The sequence below is a fragment of the Seriola aureovittata genome, chromosome 19 (assembly GCF_021018895.1).
Source record: "Seriola aureovittata isolate HTS-2021-v1 ecotype China chromosome 19, ASM2101889v1, whole genome shotgun sequence".
NCBI lineage: Eukaryota > Metazoa > Chordata > Actinopteri > Carangiformes > Carangidae > Seriola > Seriola aureovittata.
This window is the reverse complement of record NC_079382.1, coordinates 24,047,501-24,057,250: the sequence shown is the minus strand read 5'-3', so window position 1 is coordinate 24,057,250 and position 9,750 is coordinate 24,047,501. Positions and strand designations below refer to the sequence as shown.

Sequence of the window (9,750 nt, the reverse complement as noted above, 5' to 3'; positions counted from 1 at the left end):
CTCAGCCTGTCTCTCACACACACACACACACACACACACACACACACACACACACACACACACACACACACACGCACACACACACACACTTCTGTCTGTGTTTACATGCAGGTTTCAACATGTGGTTTTATGTGAAGGGTAAAAACTTGTATGTCCAGTTCTGCTGAGACACACAGACAAACTGTGGAGATACCAGGTTCTCAGCTGTTGTTATGACTAAGTTATAATCAGTAATTAAACAAACGACTCATTTAATTCACTTTAACTGCTTGTTAACTGGTTTCTGAAGCTTTCAGCCACATCTCTTGGCCTTCCTCGGTTGTCATGGTGACGGTTCAGATCCTATGTCTCAGAGACGAGCTGCAAGAAAAACTAAAACAGTTGAAGAAATAAATAGTTAATAGTCTTAATAGTTAAGAATGTAGTTATAGTTATAGTCTTAAAAGTTATAAATTAATAAACAAAGTTTCTTCTTCATGAGGCTTTATTGGTGAATGACACAATAAAAACAAGATGAGATAAGAAACACCTGAGATCATTTAAGGTTCTGTATCAAAGTTTCCTCTGCTGCTGAGGGTCGACCAGGTGACGCAGCTTCAGCATCAGGTAATGACACGTCAGTGAGTTGCTATCAGAGAGCTAGCTGTTAGCATGCTAACTTCAGTAGCACTTATCATTGGTGTTTTTTCAGCTGTTGTCTCCAGAGGAATTAAGTTTTTTCTAGACTGGTAAGCAAACAGCTGATAATACTAATGCTAATGCTAACGTTAGCTATGTAGCATTAGCTTAAACTTACATACAGCTCCTTTAAAACAAATATAACTTCATAACCTGAGACCCAACAAACAGAATTCATAAATATATCACACACACACCTGAGCAGAAACCCAACGAACAGAAATATGTTTGCACGCAAAACAGCTGATTACAAAGCAATCCATCAATCAATCAATCAATATGTTGATTCAATAATTGACTTTCCACAATATTGAAATGATTGATAATAATCTACTTTACATTTGACAGGAGGGGGAGGGGCATTACAGTGAAGTAGGAACAACATCTGGAAACACCTGGAAACAGGAAGAAACAGAAACAGCTGGGACCAGTCTCCACAGCAACCGCAGTGATGACCTTACACAAGTCTGTGGTTGTCACAGCGACAAAAGTGATGACGTCATACAGGTCTGTGGTCGTCATGGCGATGACATTGTTTGGTGGTGCTGTTGTGAATGATGATGATGTCACATAGGTGAGGTGATGACATCATACAGGTTTGGTGGTGCTGTTGTAAACGAGCGTGTCCTGCTCTGACAGCGCCACATGGGCGGGGCCTGTGGAGACGGGCCTATGGGAGTGCTCCCGCCGGCCCTTCAGGAAGCAGTAGGTCATGATGGCCAACAGAGCCAAGATGGCCACTGACAGGAACACAGCCAACGCTATAGAGCCTGAGGAGGACACAGTGAGGTCACTTCCTGTCAGCTACACTGTAAAGCACCAGGTAGGAACAACATGTGACTGTAGTCTTTATGTTACAGGTGATCTCACCTGAGTCGTCAGACTCCTCCCCCACCTCCTTCTCAAAACGGTCAAACATCCCTCTGGAGAACACGTGACGCTCTGCACAAAGAGACCACGTCAAATCCACGTCCTGTCAAACTGTGGCGATCAGGCTATTACATCTACCTCGACCACCTGGTTACCTAGACTACCTGCTCTACCTGGACTACCTGAATCACCTGGACTACCTGGACTACTCGTCTTGTGTGTCGTACCTGTCACTCCGGCGCAGGTGTCGCTGCACTTGTCTTCCTCCTCAAAGTTGTTGTCGTTTCCGTCGCAGCCGCCGAACGTGAAATGGTGACACTTCCTGTTCAGGGGGTCGTAGTACCAGCGAGTGTGACTCGCCCGACAAGGACCGGTGTGGGGGGGCTCTGTGCACCGAGCTGGGGTTGCGTGATATTAGCATGTAGCATATTAGCTTAGCTTCAAGGGCTAATGAGTCGATGTAGCTGAGACTGAAGACACTGACCTTTGGTCTGGTTGACATCGATACTCAGCAGGCGACTGAAGGTCTGGTTCACTGAGGAAGAGGAGGAGGAAGATCACTGCTGTGTGTGTGTTTAGTCTTGTGTGTCTATGGCTGTGTGTGTTTGTGTGTATGTTACGTTTGTTGCAGTGCCCCTCGTCTGATCCGTCGCTGCAATGCTTCACACCGTCACACTCCAGACTTCTTTCCAGACAACAGCCGCTGCCGCAGGTCAGCTGATCGGGACGACACACCGACCCACACACCTCTTAACACACACACACACACACACACCACACACACACACACACGTTTATCTTGTCACATCATGAACATGCTGATAGGAAGAAGTGTATTGTGGGACTGACCTGTGGCGGGGAGAGTGACGCCCCTCTCTGCCGTCGCTGTGGACAAAAAGACATAATCAGTCTGTGTGCAGGTGTGTATCAGGTATGTATCAGGTGTGTATCAGGTGTGTGTCAGGTGTGTGTCAGGTGTGTATCAGGTGTGTTCAGGTGTGTTCAGGTGTGTATCAGGTGTGTGTCAGGTGTGTGTTCAGGTGTGTTCAGGTGTGTGTCAGGTGTGTGTTCAGGTGTGTATCAGGTGTGTGTCAGGTGTGTGTTCAGGTGTGTATCAGGTATGTATCAGGTGTGTATCAGGTGTGTGTCAGGTGTGTGTGTTCAGGTGTGTATCAGGTGTGTGTCAGGTGTGTGTTCAGGTGTGTATCAGGTATGTATCAGGTGTGTGTCAGGTGTGTGTCAGGTGTGTATCAGGTATGTATCAGGTGTGTGTTCAGGTGTGTGTTCAGGTGTGTATCAGGTATGTATCAGGTGTGTATCAGGTGTGTGTCAGGTGTGTGTTCAGGTGTGTATCAGGTGTGTATCAGGTGTGTTCAGGTGTGTGTCAGGTGTGTGTCAGGTGTGTTCAGGTGTGTATCAGGTATGTATCAGGTGTGTATCAGGTGTGTGTCAGGTGTGTATCAGGTATGTATCAGGTGTGTGTTCAGGTGTGTGTTCAGGTGTGTATCAGGTATGTATCAGGTGTGTATCAGGTGTGTGTCAGGTGTGTGTTCAGGTGTGTATCAGGTGTGTATCAGGTGTGTATCAAGTGTGTGTCAGGTGTGTGTCAGGTGTGTATCAGGTGTGTTCAGGTGTGTATCAGGTGTGTGTCAGGTGTGTACTCACCTGTGACTCCTCCACAGGCGGTCAAACACTCGTGCTCACTCAGGTAGTTGTTGTGGTTCGGTTTACAGCCTCCGAACACAAACTGCTCACAGACGCCCGCCGCAGCGTCGTAACGCCAGCGAGGAAACATGGCGCGACATGGACCGACCTTCTCCGGAGCCAGACAGTACACTGATGCAGGAAGGTGACATCATCAGGAAGAAGCACAACGACAGAAAGCTCAGTGAGTGTGACAGTGTGTTGATCATCAAGTTGATATTGTAATTCATTAAACAACAACTGTGTGTGTGTGTGTGTGTGACTGTGTGTGCCACTTTAAAGGGAGTGTCATCGTATCAGCTGTGTCGTCACTCTGGTTACTATGGTAACGCTGTATTTACTCAACAGTTTTATGACCCGACTTATATCAACACTTTAACACACGCAGTCTATAAACAGTTCTGAGTGTGTGTGTGTGTGTGTGTGTGTGTGTGTGTGTGTGTGTGTGTGTGTGTGTGTGTGTGTGTGTGTGTGTGTGTGTGTGTGGGGCAGGTATTCCAGTCTGACCTGTTTAAGTCAGGTGTGGATCCTCAGTGTGAAAACACAAACACTGATTCACTAAACGTCACAACACTCTGATCGACTGAACTGTTTCTATCAGTTCTACTGATCAATAAAGTGTCAATGAGGCAGTTCTGATCACATGATCTGATTTACGTGTGTTTGGAGGGAAAAACAGTGGACTACATTTCCCATGAGCACTCACAGCTGGACATCTCCGGGCTGAGGACCAGGACGGTAACCTTGGCAACACCTGACAGGTCGTTGGAGTCGGTGACGGTCAGCTGGAAGACGTACGAGCCCGGCTGCAGGTTGGAGAGCCGCACCTGGTCAGGTAGATCCGTCTTCTGCAGAACCACATTCAAAATAAACCAGTTTAACAGTGAATCACCTGGACGCACAGGAGCAGGTTCAGTGTGCGTTAAGCAGAAGTTTTCTTCTCCAGAGAGGAATTAAAAACATAGAGTGATCTGGAGGATCACACAACACGCCAAACCCACCTGCAGACTCACCTGTACACAACCATCCTATCACTGTTCTCAATGAAAACAAGGGGAACACCAACTTGTAAGAATGTTGAATGGAGTTTGGTTCCATAAACGCTGCAGCGCTGTACGTCAAAGATGAAAGTACGTACCCTGCCTGGTCTACCTGTGTTAAGCCCGGCCCTCTGTGACTCAGCAGGTCTTACCTCCATCTTGACACTGGGGTCTCCGCTCAGCAGACTCCACTGGTGGTCTGTGATCTGGGCGTCGCCCAGCGCCAGGCTCTCGGTTCCATTCAGGGTCACAGTCTCTCTGGGCTGAACGATGACATCACGACCTGCGTTCACAATGGGTTCACCTGGAGACAGTGATGTCACAGAGGAATCATGTTTATTAAACTGTTTCCTGTATGACATCAAACTGTCTCCTGTATGACATCACACTGTCTAACTATGACATCACACTCTCGTCTATGACATCACACTCTGTCCTGTACGACATCACACTCTCACTATGACATCGAACTGTCCTGTATGACATCACACTGTCTCGCTATGACATCACACTGTCTCACTATGACATCAAACTGTCCTGTATGACATCACACTGTCTCGCTATGACATCACACTGTCTCATCTATGACATCACACTCTTCTGTACGACATCACACTGTCTCACTATGACATCAAACTGTCCTGTATGACATCACACTGTCTCGCTATGACATCACACTGTCTCATCTATGACATCACTCTTCTGTACGACATCACACTCTCTTCTGTATGACATCACTCTCTCCTGTATGACATCACACTGATGATGTCCACCAGGTTTTGTGTGACTGCAGTCGTGATCATCTATGACACTGATCAGACTCATTGGCCGATGTGTAACCAATGACTGCAGTATTGATCTATGATCACTATTGATCAGTATTGATTGATACTGTCCAGGTGGGGGCTCACCTGGCTCCTGCGGCCCCTCCAGGTGTTTCAGGAACACGGACTCTCTGAAGTAGCTAAGGTATCCGGCCTGGTTCACGAACCTGCACACGAAGCGGTTTCTGTGGATGCAGTTAAACAGGACACACGTGCGCATGTCCTCCTCTTTCGCCGCCGCCTCCGCCGCTCCGGTGCCGCGCGGCTCCAGCAACGCCAGATTGCAGCGCGGTTTCCCGCAGCACTCGCGCTCACAGGCCTCCGGGGAGCGGACGCGCGCAGTGGCCAACAGAACCGCACCCTCCTTCACCGCGTCCTCCGCGTCCAGCACGAAGTCTTCCTGACCGGGGCGGAAAGTGCCGCTGCAGTCCGCGTCCTCTGCCGCGCCGCCGCGCCGAAGCAGAGGGAGGAGGAGGAGGAGGAGGAGCGGCAGCCGGGGGGAGGAAGAGGAGGATGGAGGCATTTTCAGCAGCAGTCAGTGTGAGTGTTTGAGGAAGAGCAGCTTACCGCCTCCTGACACTCCAACCGCTCCGCTCTCACAGGTTCAGGTCAGCTGAAGAGACGAAGCGTTTTCCGCTTCTGCCGTTAATTTAAACGTTAAACGGTGAAAAACAAACGGTCTGTTTGAACCGTCAGTCCCTGCTCCGTCCGTTCACCTGCTCAGGTGTGTCTCACCTGTCTCACAGGCGACAGGAAGAGAAGCAGACACTCCCCTGGCTGGCCAGTTACTCTGACGTCACTCAGGTGTGGCCACACCAGAAGGAGGCGGAGACACCGCCGCTCCTCAACAGGTACATTCGGTCAGATTCAGGAAGCTTTTCAAAATAAAGGTCTGGTGGAAAATACTACATCATTAAGTTTTTGTTGTTTCATTGTGAATATTTTAATAAATAAATTATAAAATGATAGAATTCACGTAAATTTCCATAAACTAATGATATACAGTATGTCTACATGTGTTGTTTTAATAAACTTGTATTTATAAATTAAATATATATTGTTAAAATATATGGATATTATAAATAAAAATGCATCATAGATATGATATGTTATAAAAGTATATCTCCATATATCCAGAGGATGTATATATATGTGATGATAATATAGGTATACGTCATATCACATTCTCTGTGAGTTATAACTAAAAATCTTTTTCTTTGAAACAACAAATGTTTCAGGACCTTTATTTTACTTATTATTTGATACTTAACACACTCATTCATTCATTCATTTTCTACCGCTTATCCTCTAGTAGGGTCGCGGGAGAGGCGGGGTACACCCTGGACAGGTCGCCAGTCCATCGCAGGGCAAACACATAGAGACAGACAACCATTCACACTCTCAATTTAGATTCTCCAATTAGCCTAGTCCCCAGTTTGCATGTCTCTGGGAGGAACCCGGAGAACCCGGAGAGAACCCACACTGGCAGGGGGAGAACATGCAAACTCCACACAGAAAGATCCCGTGTCCGAGCCGGGACTCGAACCCGGCACCCTCTTGCTGTGAGGCGACAGCGCTAACCACTGCACCACCGCGCCTACTTAACACATAATAACGATAATTATGAGTGTTTTTATTTTTTAATGATCTAATATAAACTTACACCAGGTTTATTATTTTCTTAAAAAAAAAAATTAGATTCTGAGCTCTGAATATAATCTGAGTGTATTTATCTGTGTTCTTCTTTATTTATTTATTATCACCAATTATAAGAATCTGTCGTTTCTCATGTTGTTGAACCTTATTTCAGCCATCGAACAAAACACCCAGAGACTTCTGGACCAGGGAACATGGTTCTGGTTTTAGGACTGAGTCCTGCTGCCCTCACACTCCATTATTCATGTTTGCTGGATCAGGACTCTGCTGGACCAGGACTCTGCAGGACCAGGTCTCTGCTGGATCAGGACTCTGCTGGATCAAGACTCTGCTGGACCAGGACTCTGCAGGACCAGGTCTCTGCTGGATCAGGACTCTGCTGGATCAAGACTCTGCTGGACCAGGACTCTGCAGGACCAGGTGTCTGCTGGATCAGGACTCTGCTGGACCAAGACTCTGCAGGTCCAGGACTCTCCAGCATCAGGACTCTGCTGGACCAGAACAGCTCTGAACACACACACACGCACGCAAACACACACACGCACGCAAACACACACACACGCACACACAGTAGAGGTGTAGTGTAACCGAGTGTAACACTGTCCCTGTGCAGTTCACACTCCCACCAGCGGGGACGCTGCGACGACGGAAATGACGTATGAATCGTTCTCATGAAATCGTCCAATCAGAGCACGCGCATAAAATTTAAACCGCGCAGCTCTGACGGCGGCTCCGTTTGAACCCGTATAAACATTTGTCAACTACAAGGTAAGAAAACAACCTTTTCACTCGGACTCTCGTGTGTTGATGAAACGGCGGGAGTTTGAATGTTTCTTCTACCCACCTGTTGTCTGAGTTAAACCGAGTTAAACCGGGTTAAACCGGGTTAACGACTGACGACGTTAGAGACGTTAGCGAACACCTCCGTGAGACCGGCAGGTTATAATGAACCTGCTCATCGCGAGGTTTGATCCGGATGAAACCGCTTTACAGAGTTAATTGGGAACACGAATGTCCCGTGTTTAATCAGGTTCAGACAAACTGTGTCTGTCTGTCTGTCTGTCTGTCTGTCTGTCTGTCTGTCTGTCTCTGTCTGTCTCTGTCTCTCTCTGTCTCTCTCTCTGTGTCTCTGTCTCTCTCTCTTTCTCTCTCTCTCTCTCTCTCTCTCTCTCTCTCTCTCTCTGTCTCTCTCTCTTCTCTCTCTCTCTCTCTCTCTCTCTCTCTCGCTTGTGATTGGTTCAGACTGAGTGCTGAGCTCTGATTGGTCCGTTCCGTCCAGGTGCAGTCATGGCAGAGGGGTCAGTGATGCAGGTGGGACCGTCCGTGGACTCACAGTAAGTGTTCATGGCGCTCTACAGAAGCCCAGAGGGGACAAAGGTGTCTCTGTATTTATTTTTTCTGTCTGATGCTTTTATTAAAAAAAACATTAAACTCATGACACACAACCTTCCTCTCTGTTGCTCCTCGTACTGACGTCACTCTCACTGTAAACTTGCTGGGAAACGTTCAATAGTCTGACTCCTCCACGTGTTTCCCGATTGGCTGCAGCACAGCCGATCAGAGTGGGACACACCTGAGCGGAAGGATGGGGCTTCAGGAGGAGGGCGGAGCCAGCCAGTGGAGTGCGTACTGCAACAAGCTGCTGATGAGAGGAGGAGAGGAGTTCAGCTTCGAGGAGCTCCGAGCCCAGAGATACTTTCAGCAGAGGCAGGGGGAGATGGACGGTGCGTTCACTGACCTGAGACTGTGACTGATGCGTTCACTGACCTGAGGACTGTGACTGATGTGTTCACTGACCTGAGGACTGTGACTGATGCGTTCACTGACCTGAGGACTGTGATGCGTTCACTGACCTGAGGACTGTGACTGATGCGTTCACTGACTTGAGGACTGTGATGCGTTCACTGACCTGAGGACTGTGACTGATGTGTTCACTGACCTGAGGACTGTGATGCGTTCACTGACCTGAGGACTGTGATGCGTTCACTGACCTGAGGACTGTGATGCGTTCACTGACCTGAGGACTGTGATGCGTTCACTGACCTGAGGACTGTGACTGATGTGTTCACTGACCTGAGGACTGTGACTGATGCGTTCACTGACCTGAGGACTGTGATGTGTTCACTGACCTGAGGACTGTGATGTGTTCACTGACCTGAGGACTGTGATGCGTTCACTGACCTGAGGACTGTGACTGATGCGTTCACTGACCTGAGGACTGTGATGCGTTCACTGACCTGAGGACTGTGACTGATGTGTTCACTGACCTGAGGACTGTGATGCGTTCACTGACCTGAGGACTGTGATGCGTTCACTGACCTGAGGACTGTGATGCGTTCACTGACCTGAGGACTGTGATGCGTTCACTGACCTGAGGACTGTTTCTTACAGAGAGACTGAAACATCTGAGGGAGGTGAAGGAGCAGCTGAGTGTCGAGCTGGAGGAGAAGATGAGACTGTTACTGCTGAGGACCTCACAACAACAGGTACTACTACATTACTACTACAGTACTATGACGGTACTACTACAGTATTACTACTGTTCTACGACAGTACTACTACACTGCTACTGTACTATGACTGTACTACGACAGTACTACTACACCATGATGTGTGTGTGGTCGTTAACCACGTGAAAGGTTGATGTCACATGACCAACAGCGTGTGCGTGCGTGTGTGTGTGCGTGCGTGTGTGTGTGCGTGTGTGTGTGTGCGTGTGTGCGTGTGTGTGTGCGCGTGTGTGTGTGTGTGTGTGTGTGTGTGTGTGTGTGTGTGTGTGTGTGTGTGTGCGTGCGTGCGTGCGTGCGTGCGTGCGTGTGCGTGTGCGTGTGCGTGTGTGTGTGTGTGTGTGTGTGTGTCCCAGGTGCTTCCTGAAGCCCAACCCTCTCAGAGCAGAGACTCAGGTCCAGCCGCAGCCCCCTCCTTCCAGATCTATGATGAGTCCCTGTCTGCTGCTGCACGGCCTGCTGGGTAATTAA

General features: G+C 48.4%; 2 protein-coding genes across 4 annotated transcripts in view; one reads left to right on the top strand and one right to left on the bottom strand.

Annotated features, from left to right (window-relative positions):
* Window positions 1-472: 472 nt before the first annotated feature.
* LOC130160841 (kunitz-type protease inhibitor 1-like) lies at window positions 473-5,855 on the bottom strand. Its single transcript, XM_056363609.1, has 10 exons — window positions 5,204-5,855; window positions 4,445-4,596; window positions 3,959-4,100; window positions 3,214-3,384; window positions 2,398-2,433; window positions 2,169-2,297; window positions 2,033-2,083; window positions 1,776-1,946; window positions 1,549-1,620; window positions 473-1,448 (listed from the first exon to the last, which is right to left on the bottom strand). Exons 1-10 carry the CDS (start codon window positions 5,637-5,639, stop codon window positions 1,267-1,269), a joined length of 1,542 nt encoding a protein of 513 aa, XP_056219584.1. The 5' UTR covers window positions 5,640-5,855; the 3' UTR covers window positions 473-1,266.
* The window catches only part of bub1ba (BUB1 mitotic checkpoint serine/threonine kinase Ba), a 6,904-nt gene continuing 2,980 nt past the window's right edge, over window positions 5,827-9,750 (top strand). Inside the window, exons 1-6 of one of the 3 annotated variants that reach the window (XM_056363606.1) lie at window positions 5,827-5,967; window positions 6,927-7,540; window positions 8,052-8,106; window positions 8,321-8,496; window positions 9,164-9,258; window positions 9,636-9,742. In XM_056363606.1, the coding sequence (XP_056219581.1) occupies window positions 8,060-8,106; window positions 8,321-8,496; window positions 9,164-9,258; window positions 9,636-9,742 (425 nt within the window). In that variant the 5' untranslated portion in view covers window positions 5,827-5,967; window positions 6,927-7,540; window positions 8,052-8,059. Of the gene's footprint in view, window positions 5,968-6,235; window positions 7,541-8,014; window positions 8,107-8,320; window positions 8,497-9,163; window positions 9,259-9,635; window positions 9,743-9,750 lie in introns of those variants that run through there. The other 2 variants (XM_056363607.1, XM_056363608.1) reach the window with 2 other exon arrangements.

Bases quoted from the DNA above. Each gene is read 5' to 3' on its own strand.
- LOC130160841 (XM_056363609.1), bottom strand. From the start codon at position 5,639: ATGCCTCCATCCTCCTCTTCCTCCCCCCGGCTGCCGCTCCTCCTCCTC. The intron at 4,597-5,203 runs GTGAGCCCCCAC...CACTGTCTCCAG, and splicing joins GGAGGGGCCGCAGGAGCCAG to GTGAACCCATTGTGAACGCA. The intron at 2,084-2,168 runs GTAACATACACA...CCTCTTCCTCAG, and splicing joins CGAGGGGCACTGCAACAAAC to TGAACCAGACCTTCAGTCGC.